The sequence below is a fragment of the Pan paniscus genome, chromosome 16 (genome assembly GCF_029289425.2).
Source record: "Pan paniscus chromosome 16, NHGRI_mPanPan1-v2.0_pri, whole genome shotgun sequence".
Lineage (NCBI taxonomy): Eukaryota > Metazoa > Chordata > Mammalia > Primates > Hominidae > Pan > Pan paniscus.
Genome location: NC_073265.2, coordinates 23,308,178 through 23,325,926, shown reverse-complemented (window position 1 = coordinate 23,325,926; position 17,749 = coordinate 23,308,178). Strand labels below are relative to the sequence as shown.

General features: G+C 49.9%; 1 protein-coding gene across 13 annotated transcripts in view; it reads left to right on the top strand.

The window, feature by feature from the left end:
* The window catches only part of LOC134728406 (golgin subfamily A member 8B-like), a 58,493-nt gene extending 44,680 nt beyond the window's left edge, over positions 1–13,813 (top strand). For 6 of the 13 annotated variants that reach the window (XM_063597046.1, XM_063597050.1, XM_063597044.1 and 3 more), the window contains 17 exons: positions 1,410–1,712; positions 3,133–3,257; positions 4,931–5,050; positions 6,139–6,255; positions 7,104–7,142; positions 7,408–7,455; positions 7,544–7,628; positions 7,724–7,833; positions 8,836–8,922; positions 9,030–9,137; positions 9,348–9,435; positions 9,824–10,080; positions 10,348–10,491; positions 10,626–10,726; positions 10,809–10,909; positions 11,016–11,171; positions 11,258–13,813. In XM_063597046.1, coding sequence (XP_063453116.1) covers positions 3,210–3,257; positions 4,931–5,050; positions 6,139–6,255; positions 7,104–7,142; positions 7,408–7,455; positions 7,544–7,628; positions 7,724–7,833; positions 8,836–8,922; positions 9,030–9,137; positions 9,348–9,435; positions 9,824–10,080; positions 10,348–10,491; positions 10,626–10,726; positions 10,809–10,909; positions 11,016–11,171; positions 11,258–11,460 — 1,812 coding nt within the window. In that variant the 5' untranslated portion in view covers positions 1,410–1,712; positions 3,133–3,209 and the 3' untranslated portion in view covers positions 11,461–13,813. Of the gene's footprint in view, positions 1–1,409; positions 1,713–3,132; positions 3,258–4,928; positions 6,256–7,103; positions 7,143–7,407; positions 7,456–7,543; positions 7,629–7,723; positions 7,834–8,835; positions 8,923–9,029; positions 9,138–9,347; positions 9,436–9,823; positions 10,081–10,347; positions 10,492–10,625; positions 10,727–10,808; positions 10,910–11,015; positions 11,172–11,257 lie in introns of those variants that run through there. The other 7 variants (XM_063597049.1, XM_063597048.1, XM_063597052.1 and 4 more) reach the window with 6 other exon arrangements.
* The last annotated feature ends 3,936 nt before the right edge of the window (positions 13,814–17,749 follow it).

Here is a 17,749-nt window from a genome sequence, read left to right as displayed (position 1 = left end):
CTTAATTCCTAAAAACAACTCATCCTGGTAGATTGAATTTTCTTTATTTCCAAAAGAATAAAGGAAGTACAGAATTGTAAGTGATTTGTCTGAGGCCACTCCACTAACAGGTGCCAGTGTTATGATTCAGACCCCGTCCAACTGGTCCCAGAGCCACAGCTTCTTGCACTACCCTGCAGTGTCCTCTACTGTCTCTGTCTTCAGGTCATCTTTGTATGAGAGCTGAAACAAGCAGACCAAGGTCACTGTTTGACCTTAGCTTGGGACGAGTGCAAAGAGTGACACAGTTTTCACTACTGTGTGTCTATCCAGGAGCCACCTTGAAAGTGCCACAAGTATTAATTTGGGGATTAGAAAGACATTTTAGCAAGTAAGCTAATTTGAAAATATGGGATACTCAAATGATGAGGGTCAACTGTATTTGTAAGTGACTGCTAGGGTCTGTTTCATGGTAATCCCTTCCCGCAAGAATGTGGAATGTTTCTTTAGCTTCTTTGATAGTTTATTTATTCATTCATGTATTTATTAGGTCCTTATTATAAGCCAGACTCTGCTTTAATCTGTGTGAACAAGCTAGAGATTAAGGTCCTGCCCTGTGGATTTTATATTAGAGTAAGAAAGACAGATAGCTAAGTCTGGAGCTCGGAGGGGTGGGGGGCGGCGAGGCCCAGGTTGGAATTATAGATTCACTTGACCAAGGTGAAACCTGGTGTGCCCCCTCCTGCTTCACATCCACAGATATACTTCCAGAACATTTCTGCTCTATTGTTGTGTATAAAATCCTCCTTTTGAGCCTCTCTCCATTGATGCATGTCAGCCTCTACTTGTCTTTTGTTGATTTTGAGGCCACTTGCCCATGTGGCTGGCAGGATATTGAAGAAGAATCATACTGACCTGGCTCTGCTACCTACCAGCTGAGTTACTTTGGTCAAGCTCTTGGACTTCTGAGCCTGTTTCCTGATTTCAAAAGTGGTGATATGATGTGTTAGGCACTGGTGGGTTGCAAGGAAGATGCACGCATGTATTCCCTTTGTGATGAGGGCCGAATGTTAACTTGGATGGAAAGTCATCCAAGCAGCCATATTGTCTCTGGCCCTAGTACTTTCAAAACCTCACAGAACATTAATTTCGCAGTATTTAGGATAGGACTTGAGCTCTGAAGACCTATAGTGTGGTTATTTGTTCATATGGCTGTTTTCCATACTAGACCATGAGCTCCGTAAGGGCAGGATCTACAGTTTCATCTTTCTATCCTGGGCACTCAGTTCACTGCCTGATACACAGTAATAGAGGCACAAATGTTTCAAAAGTTGAGGAATTTTCAACACTTCCTGAAAGAATAGGAAGATATAAAGGCTTCTCAGAGAAGGTATTATTTAAGCTTTTCTTTCTTTTTTTTTTTTTTTCAGATGATGTCTCACTCTGTCACCCAAGATGGAGTGCAATGGCACGATCTCAGCTCACTGCAACCTCTGCCTCCCAGGTTCAAGCAATTATCCTGCCTCAGCCACCCGAGTAGCTGAGATTACAGGCCTCTGCCACCATGCTCAGCTATTTTTTGTATTTTTAGTAGAGACGGGGTTTCACCATGTTGGGCAGGCTAGTCTTGGAACTACTGACCTCAGGTGATCCGCCCACTTTGGCCTCCCGAAAGTGCTGGGATTACAGTCATGAGCCACCATGCCCAGCTTATTGATGCTGATTCTTTAAGGGTGAGTAGAAATTTTTTCCAGGTGACTAAAACCTTGAGACATTATTCCAAGCAGAGACCAGCAGGGGCAAAGACACGGGGATATAGAGATGTTGAAGTTTACCAAACACTGCTAGATTTAAAAAACAGAAAAGAAACAATGAAAATCAAAAATTAAAATTAAAAATCACCTAAAAAAAAAAAGAAACTGTTAATGGGCTTGTCCAAAGGTGACATCACAATTGAGTTAACTATAACCATAGACACACAATAATGGTTGGAAGTTTTGGGGAAAAAACATAACATTCTCAGGTTGTTGGCAGAGTATCTAGAACAATTTAGAAATACAGATATTGAATTCTGGGAATAATTACACTGTAGTGAAATCATTTCCTTCTCTGCGTATGAAGCATGTATGTGTCGCACACTGTTCAAGGTGCTGAAAATCAGACTCTTCTCAAGGAGCTCATGAGCAATCAAGGGAGATGGATGGGTGAGCCACTGATGATCATGTGACAAGTGGGGTAATAGAGATATGACTAAAATGCTATCCAAAGAAGAAGAAAGAAATTATTCATAGTATATGGAGTGCTGGGGAAAGAGTTCTGAAATGAAGCCGGCCAGGCGTGATGGCTCACACTTCCACTAACTGACCTCAGGTGATCCACCAGACTCGGGCTCCCAAAGTGCTGGGATTACAGGTGTGAGCCACCACACCCAGCCCAAAAGCTTTGTGTTTTTACAGATATTAACCATGTTTCCTGTTTAAAAAGAAAAAACAGCAACAATGTAGGAGAATAAGAGAAACATTTTTCCAAAAAAGAAATCATTTTGATTATTTTATCTCATTGGAATGTTGGATAATATAGTCTGCTTCATTAATCATCAAGCATGCTATGGATTTCCCACTTTTATAGGATCTGTATCTCAGTTCAGGTAATACTGGTAATTTTTGTACAGTATTTGAAGATGAAAAATATAGGCCAAAATCATAGACCTTACATAGAAGCTAGTTAATGAAGACAGCTCTGGAGGAACACATAGATACACACACAGAGACACACACATATATATAAAGTATACACACATATGTTTTTTAAAGCTTTAAAGGTTTTAAAGCCAAAGCCAGCCCCTCCCCTCCCCCAGAGCGGGCGGCCCCTCCCCTCTCTCAGAGTGGGTGGGGACAGCGGTTGCATGGGCAGCTTTCCTGATGAGCCACAGGTCCCTCTGGACACACTGCTGCCTGGCCACGCCCCCTTTCCGTTTCATCTTTCTCATTAACCAATGGGCTTGGAGCATTAAGGCCACGCCCCTATCCCCCTTTCCGTTTCATCTTTCTCGTTAACCAATGGGCTTGGAGCATTAAGGCCACGCCCCTATTCTGCATTCTACTGTGGCCCTGGTTACGCCTCCTCTGGGTCAGTTACGCAGCTGTCTTCTAGGTGACTGGACGTGTTGATCAGCGCTCGCTGGGATTTGGCTGACGTGGCCCCAACCCCGCCTCCCTCCCCACCCCACAATGGCAGAAGAAACTCGACAGTGTAAATTAGCTGCAGCCAAGAAAAAGGTAAAGACGTACCGGGTCATGGCCCCCCAACCCAACCACAGATCCCCTCCGACGACAAGACCGCTGCCACAGTCCATACTACTCCTGAGGCACACCAGACTTTGCCCCCAACCCCAGCGCTTCTGGGCTCCCCCTACAAAAGTCTTGTCAGTCAGCCGTGCCCCTTCAGCAAACAGCTCAGTCCCTACCCTCGCCAATCACCCCAGGGTGACTTTGGGCAGGTGACTCCTGGGGCGCCCCACTCCATTACTGGGCCCTCACCTCTTGCCGCCCCAAGTTGGACCTCCCTGGGCTCTTTGGGCTCGCATCTCCAAGGACCTGGGCCCCCCAGCCCCAGGCCCCGCCCTCGCCAGTTGTCCCTGGGTGACTTTGGGCTGGTGACTCCTGGGGCTCCCTGCTGCAGACTCTGCCCTCCCCTCCTGCTGCCTCAAGGTCGACCTCCCTGGGCTCTCTGCGCTGGCGTCTCCAGGGACCTGGGTCACAACCCTGTGTTTCCCTCCCGCGTGGTGGAGTGGAGACTCAGACATCGCGCTGATGTAGTCCCTCCCCCGCACTAGGAGGAGTGGAATGTAGTGATGTCACAGTCTGCCTACCAACTGTCATTACTGGAAGACTGGCCCTGGTCTTATGACCCAGTCCCCTAAACGTTGTCACCCCGTTTCTGGTTCTGGTCACAGCAGAAATTTCCAACTGGAAGGGGAATGGAGACTATGGGACCTAGGAGCAAGAGGTTTCAGGCTGCCTCACTCCCTTACCATAGCCATTGACAGTGGGAAAAGCCTACACTTTCCCCGTGAGCTCAAAACGTTGACAGTGTCTCTGGGTGGCGATGGGAGAATGGGTTGGGTTTGGTTTTCTCCCAAGCTTCTACTTTCCAAAGAGATTTTAACATTTTTTTCCGAGTTCTCCACCTCATATTCTAATTCTCCATGGTTCTGGACCAGACTGCCCTTCAGTCAGTGGTCTCTGAAGTGAGATTTCCTCATCTTCTGTGCAATAGATCTTGGGAGACTGAACTTGACAGTTTGAATCTTCCTCATGTTATCTCAAGCTGCGGTGCTTTGAGTACCACAGGATAAATGTGGGACATCTTTCTGAAGCATCAGTTTCCTTTGATTCTCTTGAGATCAAGAGAAAAAACATGAATGTACTTAGGGATGGCAGTCCCATAGGTTTCTAAGAGTATACCAGACTTCTCTCTGAAATGAGGCTTGGGTTGTCCTCTTTCTGATAAATTCCCAGATTTCACAGAAAGGCTGCCTTCTGCCATGAGGACACATTGATATAAAAGTTTGAGAGGTACTGGTGCACTTCTTCCCAGTAACAGACGTGTGAAGATGTACGACTCTAAACCACATGACATACAGCTCCTGCCTACTTAATGTTCACTTTTCTACCTCTGCCTCTGGATTTGGTGCCTGGCAAAACCCCAGAGCTTAGAGTGGGAAGACTGAGTTTCCAAGTTCCAGTATCGCCTTTTTCTTTTTCTTTTTTCTTTTTTTCTAGCCATGATGTCGATCCCTCTCAGTCCCTAAATGATTGTGACACCTTATAGAGTTGTTGGTGTCATTAAATCAGATGGTATATAAGAGTATTTTATAAAAACTATAAAGGAGGATGTGGCTGTAGGGGTTGATAGTTCTCATGAGTATTACTGCTCTTCTTTCCCACAGTTCAAAGAATATTGGCAGAGAAACCACCCTGGTGTTCCAGCAGCAGCGAAGAGGAACAGGAAAGCAAATGGCAGTAGCCCTGAGAGGGCCGCTTCTGGTGGTTGCCATTCATCTGAGGCTGTGAGTCTTGCCTGGACAGGCTTCTGGGGACAGGGGGCCCAAGGGGCAGTAGAGGGCAATCGTTAAGATTGTGGATGGACTGTTGGGTACTGGTGAAGGATTCTGGATTTGGCCGGGCACGGTGGCTCACGCCTGTAATCCCAACACTTCGGGAGACCGAGGCAGGTGGATCACAAGGTCAGGAGATCGAGACCATGCAGGCAAACACGGTGAAATACTAAAAAATACCAAAAAAAAAGCCGGGCGTGGTGGCGGGCGCCTGTAGTCCCAGCTACTCTGGAGTCTGAGGGAGGAGAATGGTGTGAACCTAGGAGGCGGAGCTTGCAGTGAGCCAAGATCACGCCACTGCACTCCAGCCTGGAAGGCAGAGAGAGACTCCGTTTCAAAAAAGAAAAGAATTCTGGGTTTGAATCCTGCCTCTCTGTCTGCTAGGGATATGATTTAGGGCAAGTTGCTTGAGCTCTTTGGGCCTCTGTTTTCACGTCTGTATGATAGAGGTGGTATTGTTTGACTTGTATTTGTGAAGTTTAAATGAGATTTATAATTGTCGATTTTATGTTAATCCCTAGTACATGGCCTGCTGTCAACACCCAGGACACCCAGGATATGGTCTTTGCTGTTTGATTTTCCTCATCCCCAGTCTCAAGGGGAAGCCAGGACAATGAGAACAGCCACTTGCCATCAGGAGTCACTGAAGGGCCCCAGGGTGGGATGGTGGGGAGATGAGAACCACGAGAGAAGTTGGCACAAAGGAGTTATGGAACAAAGGGTCCAAGATAGGCAGAAAAGAAAATGGTGCCAGTTGATGGGGAAGAAAGGAAGTCGGAGGGCTCAGACACTGAGGGGGACAGAACGTCTCCATGTGCACTCTCATGTCTTGTAGTCAGCAACAGGTTTCCACAGGGAAGGCCCTACATCATCTGCTACCCTGAAGGATCTGGAGGTAGGAGGCTCTGGGCGGAGGTGCAGTGACCCCGCAGGCCAGCCCTCCAACCTCCTCCCGCAGCGGAGACTGGGTGCCCCTCTGCCAGCTGAGACAGCCCACACACCCCAGCCCTAACGATCATTCTCTCTACCTCTCCCCCAAGTCCTCCTCCGCCTCCTCCTCTCTGCATGCGCCTCAGAGCCCGTGCCAAGAACAAGCAGCAGTCCTGGACTCGAGGTCCATAAAAATCAGTCGACTGAATGACACCATCAAATCTTTGGTAAGAGTCCAGTGGGGTCCCCTGATTCCACGCTGCCAATCCTGGGCTCCGGTTTCCCCTTGGGGCCCTGAAGAAAGGTGCTGGGGGGTCCCTGGTGCCCGGGACAAATAGGGAGCTGGGGTGCCCAGGCCTCACCTGGAGGGACCCCAGAGCATGCAGCATGGCTCTTCTTTTGCTGCCCTCTTTGCCGACTCTCTCCTCTCCACACACCCCTACTCGAGTCCTTGCTACACACGCCCTGGGGTTGTTGCCTCTTGGGGAAGTGCTGGCCTGACTGGTTGTCAGGGGCCCTGTATTTCTGCCATGACTCAGTCCCTAATTTGATCTTTGATTCTGGACAAGCCACCTCTCCTTTTTGGGCTCGTGTTTCCAGAGGAGGTAGTGAGTATCAAAGATCTCTGTTAGCTCTGAGAGTCTGAGATTTAAAGGCCCCCTAGAATGGAAAGCTCAGGGCCAAGGGCTCCTGTCTGTCCTTTTCCATCGTATATCGGCTGTGAAGAACCGTCCCTGGCCCATACATGCTCAGTAAACGTTTATTGAATGAATGCACTTTTCTAAATCACAAGCTGCCAGAAGGGGGAGCCTTTCTCAAACTCCCATCTCCAGAGGTTTATGTTACCGTCCTCTCAAGAGATTCCTGATTCAGACTTTGAGTTGTGAGGCTGTGGCTGAAAACCAACAAAGACCCAAATCCTCTGTCCTTGGGAGCTTGGGAACAGTTCCTGTTCCCATTGGGTCTGAGAACTTTGCCTTTAAAATCCATTCCTGGCCCCTGCCTGCCGCTTCCTGTCTGGGGAATAGAGTTGAGGGGGCCACCCTCCATCACCTTAATTTGACTCTCCCCACAGAAACAACAGAAGAAACAAGTGGAACATCAGCTGGAAGAAGTAACGTGATTTCTTTGTTTGCTGGCGACATGACTGCTGGGTTTGGGGGACACTCAGATGTAGAGGCCCCAGTCTCGTCTCACCCACTCCCAGCCTGGGGAAGGAGGCTCACCCCTCAGATTCCACCCCATCCCCACAGGGTCCCTGATAACTTGGTCCCATGGGTGGGCCTGTCCTGGGGCATTGGTGGCATTCTGGGGGCATATCTCTTGCTGTGCCTTCTCTGCCTCCCCCTGGTAAGAGCTCTGTCTTTCTCTTCCTATAGGAAAAGAAAGCAAACAATGAGAAACAGAAAGCTGAAAGGGAGCTAGAGGTGAGTGGAGGGTGTGCAGTTTCCTCCTGTCCTCCGGAGAATGTTTGTTTCCTTCTATTTCAGCACTTGCTTGGCTTTTCTCCCAAAGGGTCAAATCCAGAGATTGAACAGAGAGAAAAAGAAACTAAATACGGACCTGTATCACATGAAACATTCTCTCAGATACTTTGAAGGTGGGAATCTGGGCACCCTGTCATCCTTCAACCTGGCACTTTGACAGGTCTGTAGGGGGAGTCCTTTGAGCCCCATCTCAACTCTGTCATTACAGAAGAGTCCAAGGATCTGGCCGGCCGCCTGCAACGTTCATCGCAGCGTATAGGAGAGTTAGAGTGGTCTCTCTGTGCTGTCGCCGCCACACAGAAGAAGAAGCCGGATGGGGTGAGTCCAACCACCTGCCCTGTCCCCTGGGAGCCCGGCTTCGCAGATGGGGGAGTGAGCCTAAAGGTCCCTTCTGCAGCATGGAGTGTCCTGCCCAGAAGGCAGCATGGCCATTTCTCACTGCTTTTGTGTATGGTTGTTAGAGGCAGCCTGAGGCTGAGTCAGCTGCTGTGGGTGAGTTGGGCGCGGTGGGGAGCGAGCACTGGATGCAGAGCTTGGAGGCCAAGTGCCTGCCCTGCCCTTACCTGGCTGTGGTCTTGGCCAAGTCCTAGGTGGGGTGTGGGGTATTGGGTACTTGTACTGTGAAGGTACAGAAGGGTACCTGTAGTATGTTACCATTTCTGTAGAGAGAGGAAACGTGTGTGTGTGTGTGTGTGTGTGTGTGTGTACATACTATGATAATATACATAAAACATGTCTGCAAGTGTTCATAAACAACTCAGGAGAGAGCAATAGGGTGGCTGGGAGATACTTCCTTTGATACCTTCCGAGTTTTGGACTATGTGAATGTATCATCTTTTCAAAAAGTGAACAAAAGATTAATTTTCCCCTTCCTAACTGTGCCCCCACCCCCAGCAGAAAAATGGGCTTAGAGAATCTGATAGACCTGGGTGTTCAAATCCTAGCTCTGCCTAAGTGATCTTAGGCAAGCACTTAACCTCAAATACTCCATGTTTTTTCATCTACCCAAGAGAGGTAATCATAGTAACTGTCTCCTCTGGTGGTTGCGAGGATTAAATGGGATTGCTAGCATGGTACCTGCTGAAGCACTCCATAAAGGTTCAAACAGTGGTAGTAATAACAATAGCAGTATTATCTGATCTCTCTCCTTGTCCCTTCCAACTTCACTGAGTTTTTTTCAAAACCAGACCACGGGCTTGGAAATGCCTTGATCTTTACTGGCCAAGTTGTATATTGAGCCTAGCCCTAGCCCTTTTAAGGGGCACTGTGTGGAATGGCCCAGGCTCCCCAGATTGAAACTTCTCACTCTTCACCATCCAGTTCTCGAGCTGCAGTAAAGCACTTCTCAAGCGGCAGTTAGAGCAGTCGATAAGGGAGCAGATACTGCTGAAAGGACACGTGACACAGGTGAGTTTTTGCAGAGGGAGGGATGTGGAAGGAAGATGACCCCAGGTGGCCAGGAGCAGGTGAGGACCAGTGACAGCCCTTCCTAACTTCTGTGCCCATTCTTGCAGTTGAAGGAGTCGCTTAAAGAAGTCCAGCTGGAGAGAGATCAATATGCTGAACAAATAAAAGGAGAGAGGGCCCAGTGGCAGCAGAGGATGAGGAAAATGTCGCAGGAGGTGAGATCTGACCCTTGAGCCTCCCGCCCCCACCCCCCAACAACTTAGATAGGTCACTGGATCTTTCTGGGCCTCTTTAAAATGGGAATAGTGCAGCCAGAGGTGGTCCTGGGTCTGGGCTTTGTGGAGGTGGGGGCAGAGAGGGAGATGGGAGCCTGTCCAGCCACCAGCCCCTCTCTCCAGGGCCCTTTCCCCCTGTGCTTTGGGCAGGTTTGCACATTGAAGGAGGAGAAGAAGCATGATACGCATCGGGTAGAGGAGCTGGAGAGGAGCTTGTCCAGACTCAAAAACCAGATGGGTAAGATGGGACTGGCATGACCTGGGAGCACGACTGGCATCAGAGGGCTGTGGGGGTGGCTTAGAATGCCCCAGGAAGGTGGGTGGATGGCAGGGCTTTGAGGCAGAGGGAAAGAGGTCTGTGCCAGGAGACAAGTCTTGTCATCTCCCTGAGCCTCAGTGTCCCCATGAGCAAAGAGGGCCCGTCGTCAGCCACCCACAGTGCTCTCTATCTGAAAGTGGTTTGGAAGATTGGCTACCATCCGGGTGCGAGGAATCATTAGCAGTGAGGCCAAGTTTGGGAAGCCTGAGAGGAGCTGTGCACCAAGAGGAGGGTGTTTTGTTGTTTTTTCTGTTTTGATTTTTGTTTTGAGAATCCAGAGGCCCTTATGATCTGCTTCCTTTCTCAGCTGAGCCACTGCCCCCGGATGCCCCAGCAGTGTCCTCTGAGGTGGAGCTGCAAGACCTGAGGAAGGAGCTGGAGAGAGTGGCAGGAGAGCTCCAGGCTCAGGTGGAAAACAATCAGCGCATCAGTCTCCTGAACCATGGGCAAAAGGAGAGGCTTCGCGAGCAGGAGGAGAGGCTTCAGGAGCAGCAGGAGAGGCTTCGGGAACAGGAGAAGAGGCTTCAGCAGCTGGCTGAGCCACAGAGCGACTTGGAGGAGCTGGTGGGTTGCCCCACCTGGGGAGTCTGCCCTCCTCCCTAGCTCTCCAGGCCTTTGTTTCCCCACCTGTAAAATGGGACAGTGTAGCCCTCACATGAAATATTACTTCCAAAGGCACCTGTGAGCCAGAGCTTTGCTCTGGTGGCTGTGGGAGAGAGGAGAGTATTTTTCTAACTCGGCTCCACCCTTCCCAGTGCCATGGGAGGCAGACACCAAGTTCTGGGGTCTCCAGCTGCAGTGGGTGGCTGCTGATTGCTTCTCTCTGTCCAGAAGAGCGAGAACAAGAGCGCACTGCAGTTGGAGCAGCAAGTAAAGGAGCTGCAGGAGAAGCCGGGCCAGGTGACGGAGACGCTCACCTCGGCCGAGAAGGAGCCAGAGGCAGCAGTCCCAGCCTCAGGGACTGGGGGCGAGTCTGTGAGTGGGGAGACCCTCCGGGCCCTGCAGGAAGTCATGGAGAAGCTGGAGGGGAGTGAGTCCTAGCATGGGCCAAGAAGGGCAGGGCTGGGGCAGGTCGCCGCTGAGATGTGACCCCATTATTTTGGCTCCAGAGCGGCCTTATGGACGTCCTGGTGGAGAAGGCGGACCTGAGGGAGCATGTGGACAAACTGGAACTTGGATTCATCCAGTACCGGAGAGAGAGATGCCATCAGTGAGTGGGAGGCCAGGGCACGGCAGGGGGAGCTGCAGGGCTGTGGGAGGGGCCCCAGCGTCTGAGCCCTGTCCTCCCGCAGGAAAGTACATCGCCTTCTAACAGAGCCAGGGGACAGTGCCAAAGATGCGGCACCGCGAGGAGGCCATCATCAGGCTGGCCCAGGACGAGGAGGAGAGGAAGGTAGGGTGTGCAACATCCCTGTGGGGGTGGGGGTGGGGGTGTGGGTGGGGTGGGCATGAGGGTGGGCGCCAGCAGCGGCCTGACAGCTGAGCACCCGTCCCTTCAGGTGACGCTGCTGGAGCTGCAGGAGATGGTGTTGCGGCTTGTGGCAACTACAGCGAGGGGCACGGCAAATTCCTGGCCGCTGCCCGGAACCCTGCTGCTGAACCCAGTCCAGGAGCCCCAGCCCCCCAGGAGCTCGGGGCTGCCGACAAGCATGGTGGTGAGTAGAGCCCCCAGGCGGGGTGAGCAGGCAGGAGCGGGGGGGGCTAGCACTCCACTCAGATCCCCGCCTCCCTCTCTCCAAAGATCTTTGTGAGGTGAGCCTCACCAACAGCGTGGAGCCTGCACAAGGAGAAGCCAGGGAGGGTTCTTCCCAGGACAACCCTACTGCACAGCCAATCGTGCAGCTCCTTGGTGAGATGCAGGACCACCAGGAGCACCCAGGCTTGGGCAGCAACTGCTGTGTGCCATGCTTTTGCTGGGCTTGGCTGCCGAGAAGAAGGAGATAAACACCACCATCATCAAAGAGCTGCTCAAGAAATTTTTAAAAACGAAACAAAGTTGCGGGGTTAATCTCCTACACAATTCATTTACTTCATTTGAATGTTACAGCCACTCATGATTATTTGCGTTTCTAATTTATAGTTTAAGTTTATTTGTAAAAAGTTAAAAGAGAGTGGGTCTCTGTGGCTCTCACTGATGTTCACTCTGGCATCCTTTAGCATTTTTCTTTTTTAATTTCATAATTATAGGTCATTAGCATGCATATCGAGTTCGCCCTTATGTGGTGGGAGTTCAAACACACGAAGACCCACTCTTTGCCCAAAACTGTTCTCGCTGGTTTGGAATAGGCTCCCGTGCTTTTTTAATGTTATTGCAGCATGTATATTCACTACAGAATTCAGACAAAATTTGCCTATGTTCTGCTGTTGTTTGATCTAATCTTAATCACAGTGAGCTCTTCGTTAGCTCAATATGTAGTTTGCCCCCAAGTGTGCACTGTTTACTACTTTGTAATATGCCACTATGAGTACTGACATTTAGAGCTGTTTAAAGGCCGAGAACTGGAAACAGCCTTTCCTCCATTTTCTGTGTATTGGTGATGGGAGTGATAACCTCTTGGGGGAGCTTTCTAAATCTCACAGAAGAGGAAAGTGGCCTGCTCTGGCAGGTGTGTCCAGGATAGAGTGTGTTTCATCTGTTCCGGTGCCAAGAATGAGCACTGTACTGTGGCAGTTCCCTTTGGATTTGTATGTGCTCTGGGCTCATGAAGATATTGCATCGTGAGCTGCAGCAGTTGCACTCTTTTTCAGTGACCTAAAAAGGGCTTATTTCCGAGGAATGAAAAGCTGCCATCATTGGCTGTGGATGTGGAAAACCTTTCCTAGCTTAGAGCATTTGTATCTATAATACATTTTAAAGTCAGAGTTCGTGTTACCTGTTTTAATCACGACTACCTGTCCCAGTACACAAAAGGGCGCTGGTTGGCATTCTTCTTAATGTATTTAGTAAAGATCATAAGAAATCCTTTAAGAGTTTAAATGTCCCTGGAACCGGCATACAGGCTCTAGTCAAGAATGAATTAGAGTGAAGGAAAGCTGTGTGACACCTGGCATTCCTCTCTGTTCATGGAGCTTCTTTGAGGCTTAAGATCGATTTTACTATCTAGACCTCTCTGGCTAATACCTATTCTTCAGCCACCTCGGTTACTCTGACATAGGAATTTACTTCTTTTCCTTGAGTGGAAAACACTTTAGAAAATAATAACAAACATTATTACAAACTAATATATGTGAGAGTACTTAGTTGAAACAAAAAGGAATTTTAGTGGACAGTATTATATTATCTTTGAAAATCAAGGAGAAGTTTATGCAACTTAAAATGTTTACACACTGTGGTGCAATGTACTGTTTGAGAATGTCAATGTATTATCAGGAAACGTGTCTATACGATCGCAGAGTTTTATTTCCTCACAAACTTCTTTACGAAGAGTGAAATATGTTTTTGTACCTCTCAGTTTCAGTCAGGGACATATTTTGTGCAATATTTCTGTGATTGTGCCTATGCGTGATGAATGAATGCATTTCAGTCATACATTGCCTAAATCATAACTTGATGATGCTTGGGAAAGAATCAGCAGTTAAAACTTCATGAAGTTCTAATGTCTGTGTTCCAAAACACATCACATTATTAGGTTGTAGGGACATATGTATGTGTGCTCCCTGGGGTGGGGAGTTTTCTAGTTACTAGACCATCTCCATTTTTAGCACTTGGCATCCTCATGATCCTTTTATAAATATGAGATTAACAGGAGAGCAGCAATACGATTTTGCCAATGGAATAACAGATTTGCCGGCATTCACTGAAAGAGGGCAGATATTGGGTCCTTGTGACTTCAACTGACTCTTCTGAATTGTATGAACTTATCAATGTATTAGATAAACCCAGTTTCAGAATAATAAAGAAAAAATATTAGACCAAATAATGTGGCTAATTAACAGTGGTATGATTTCTAGCCCGTGGGTTTAAAACTGTATCCTAAAGAGTCATTTTAAAATAATATAAATATTAAAAAATGTAACTGCTATCTTTATGTTCTGAAATAAGTTAAAACATTTTAAAATATGAATACTGTAGTTTAAAAGAAAGAAATGGTGGGAAGGAAAAGTAGAGAAAGAAATGCCAATTCCAGTTCAAAGCTTTATTTGCCAAGTTTTCTTATAATGAATTTTACCATTGTATGGGTTCTTGTTAACAGAATGTGTAACAGAAATACTGAAAGACTTTTGCCTAAAGTGGCATTATTGACTGCTGATGTGATGCTACTGTAATGCGATAAATTATTAAATTGTTGCAAAGTGCTGTTTTTGCCTTAAAATTTTATTTTGCGCATCTTGAAAACTATAGTATTAAAGGTATTGATACTGTGCAAATACTGGGCATGCTTGGCATGAGATAATCTGTTTCATTTTCACAAAATTGTAGTATAACTATGCAAGTGTTTATTAAAAGAACACAAAATAGAAAAGGTATGGGATTAAAAAAGTTATGGGGTGAAAAAGTTATTGGATAAAAATGTAAAAATGTTGTGGCAAAAAAGTAGAAAAACGTTTTCTGAAAAGTTACCAAAAAAAAGTTATGAAAAAGAAGTTATGGCATTTAAAAAAGTCATGGGATAAAAATAAAAATTAAAAGCAGGCCCCTGTCAGCAAAGCCTGGAGAAGTGGGGCTGGAGTCTCCACCACCACCATGTCCCTACCACCCCTTCCCAGGCACCCCTTTACAATTAGGGTAGCAGGACAAGACCTCTGTCTAATGGGGAAAGACAAACAGACCCTTTGCCACCTTGACCAGGGCTGAGTCCCTAAATTTCTGGATGGTGATGATTGTTATTTAAGAGCCAGAGGCTGGCGGAGTTGGTTTGTTTGGAGGAGGCCTGATGCCCCCCATACTCTCACCATAGCAACTTTTCCCTCAGGGGGCTCCCTTCTTATTCAGAGAGGCAGGACAGTGGGGCTAACTGTGGACCAGGCGAGGGCACCGGCTGCTGGGGTGGCCCTCCTTCCCCGGTGTACATATTGTGTCTGTGAGGTTTTGTATATTCCAGAGGGTAGGGCCACCCCTGTATCATACCTAGCGGAGGTTGGAGCTGGCACATGGGGAGGAGGTTGTAATAATTATTTGTGGCTGGGAAACTTATTTATTGCTAGCATAAGACAGAGGAAGGAGGCGGGGATGGGGTCGTGGCTCCCTGGTGATGCGACTCCTGTTTATTTTGCTTTTTATTTTGGAATATATGGATTTAGCCATACTGCCCGGCCTGGTGTGTTCCCATTTCACTCACTGGGTCCTGGAGTTTGTGCCACCAAACGAGGAGCCCCAGAGTGTCTTGAGTATGTCCAACTAGGCTGTTAGGGACCTTCCAGGCGTGTTACCTGTATGCTGCCTAGTGGCGCCTGGGGGATTCCACGGGGACTGCCATGGCGCCTATGGGGCGCAGTCCAGCCCTGACAGCCAACAGGCTCAGAAGCCTGTTGTAGCGGTGGCCGGGAAGACAGGTACCAGCACCTAAGGGCACTGACTTCCACCCACCCCAGGCGTCTTCCCTTCCGTCCCCTTGCCTCCCTTCCCTGTCTGCACCTGGTGGCCTGTTCTCTCTGTCCCTCCAGAGTGCCGGCTGCCCGGCAGGCTCCCTTCAGGCTGAGTTCGTGGCCCTGCCCCCTGGTGGCCAGAGCCGGCTTCACAGGACAAGAGCCAGCTAAGTTCCAGGGGCTTTCCAGGAAAAGTGTCCCTTGGAAAGGGTATGGCCTTTTCACCCCTCCAAACAGCACCCTAAAAATGGCTTGGCCTTTCCCCTCCCCTGAGCTCCACAGAGAACACAGCCAGCAGAGGACACACTTCCCCGTCATCCAGAAATGGGTTTGATTCTCAGCCAAGGGACAGCAGGACTGGTAGAGACTGTCAGGCCACACAGCTGCCTGCACAGCACTCCCATGCTTGGTGGGGGGGCGGGAGGGATGGCGGGGGCTGACTCTCCATAGGCCAGGCGTGACAGGGAGACTCACCGGAGGTCTTGCACTTTGGAGGGGCAATGTCAGGGGACAGCTTTCTCTTGTTGGGCCACAAGACTCCAAGAGGACAGCACGGTGACTGATTCCCAGCACTAGAGGCGAGGCCGTTGGTCACATGTAGGTGTAGGGATGTGTGTGTGTGTGTGTGTGTGTGTGTGTGTGTGTATGGGTATTTATAGATATTTATAGAACAATGCGAGGGCATACCACAGAGGGGGGCACAAGTTTTCACAACGGTCACACCTGGATGTGTCAGCTCACCACTACAACAGACTAAATCACAGATGAAGGGGGCTGGCTTTGGGGCTGGGGGAGCCACTGCCAAGTCACAGAACAGCCGCCCAGGCAGGCTTGGAAAGGGAGGCCTCCGAGAAGAGAAGGGATCTGTTTAGAGGTTGAAGGGGGGCGTGGGGCTCTCAGGATGGGATGGACTTGCGTGACCCGATCGGCTGGCAGTTGGAGAGAAAGCGGAGAGAAAAGAGGAGAGACAAAAGGGAGCAGAGAGCTGGTGAGGCAAGTGCAGAGCACAGGTGTGCCACAGCAGCTGTGGGAGGGCCAGGGAGGGGAGGGCGCAGGTGCGGCTGTGGCAAGGTTCCTGGAAAAGAGGGACTGGAAGGGAAAGGGGAGGAAGATGGAGGGAGGAGCCGGAGCTTCACAGGTAGTGCCTGGGGACTGTGGCGGCCCTCCCCACCCCACACGTGCTGGCCTCTTCCATTGCACCCAGGCAGTGTACCCACAGGTCAGACCAACGCTCGGCCCCTTTGGGCTTCCCTCTTCTCTGGTCACCAACCAACTTGTCTTCCAAGTCGTCTTCCAACCTGTCTTCCAACCAACTGGTCCAGGGCCACCTCTCACCTTGGGGAGCCCAATGTAACAGCCACCAGGCCTGACAGAAGGAACATTGCTCGAACAAGGATGATGAAGCTAAATGGGATGGATGGTTGGAGTGATCGCCAGAGCCCCCTCTGGGTGGTCAGGAAGCTCAGGACCCTCTGAAGGGACCCTGGGGGAGGCAGGGTGGGCAGGCAGCCGGATGCCACTGGCTATAAACTTACAAGTCTAAGAGGGGAGCCTCAGCTTGTTGGAGATTGCAGGTCCCATAGGTGAGGCTGGGTCCTTCCTCCCAGGGAAAGAAGAGGGAGACCATGGCAAGGGAGGTGGGTGGGCTTGCTGAGCAGAGCTCAGCTGGGCCAGCAGGCACTGTGCTCCCCTCGGCTGAATAGCAGGGCCAACCTCTAGGAGCAACAAGCCAAGGTGCGTGAGCCTGCTGGCTGGTGGTAGTGCTTCAGCGGGGCCCAGGGACCCTGCCTTCAGTCACATGCTAGCAGCTATGATGGTACCTGGGAGGGAGGGAAGGGGGCTGTGTGCCCCTACCTGACCTGTGAGGTGTGTTTTGGGTTGACCGTGTGTATGGGACTCTCGAGGTTTTATCCTAGATCACCACTGTTTTGCCGACAGATAGAGGAGGTGGGACCCTATCACCCCTGCTCTGCAGTGGATTTGGCTCTCAGCACTCCAAGGCATCCAGGCTGGGAGCTGGATGCCCCACCCTGGCAGCATGGCTCAGACAGCACAAAAGGCATGGCATTCCCAGGATGACATTCCTGGGCCTCTGGCCACCTCAGAGTACAGCCCCACACACAACCCCCTCCAAGCTCTCAGCCCTTACACCATAAACCACGAGCTCCCTGACGGTTCCAGAGACCACCCACATCTGCCAGTTTGGGCACGGAGCCTGTTCCAAGAGCCCCCAGGCTCAGCCATGGGGGCTGGGGAGATTTGGGGCCATGGGGGCCAGCCCTGGTACCTGCGTCTGGCAAGGACGCTCTGCACCTGCAGCCAGGAGTTGTCCACGGGCCCCCACGTGCGTGCTGATGGTGGTTGTGTTGATGTCACTGATGATGCTGAGCACGTCCTTCAGCACGTGGTACATGCGCAGCATCTCATCTCGCCACTGTGCCTGCTCTGCCGACTCCTCCATCAGCGTGTTCTGGTTCCCATGCAAGTACAGGTTGGACGGCAACTCTGATCATATGAACTCCTTGGTCTGAGAGGGGGCAAAGAGGGAAGGAGGTTGGGACCTGATGCATGTGCTGGCCTGATGCCTGTGCTGGGACAGTGTGCTGGACTTGGAGCCCTGAGTATGGCTTTGCACGCGCGGCTTCTACACCGCTTAGACTCAAAGATCTGCCGCCCCACTGCCCTTTTCTCACTCAGATAGGGACAC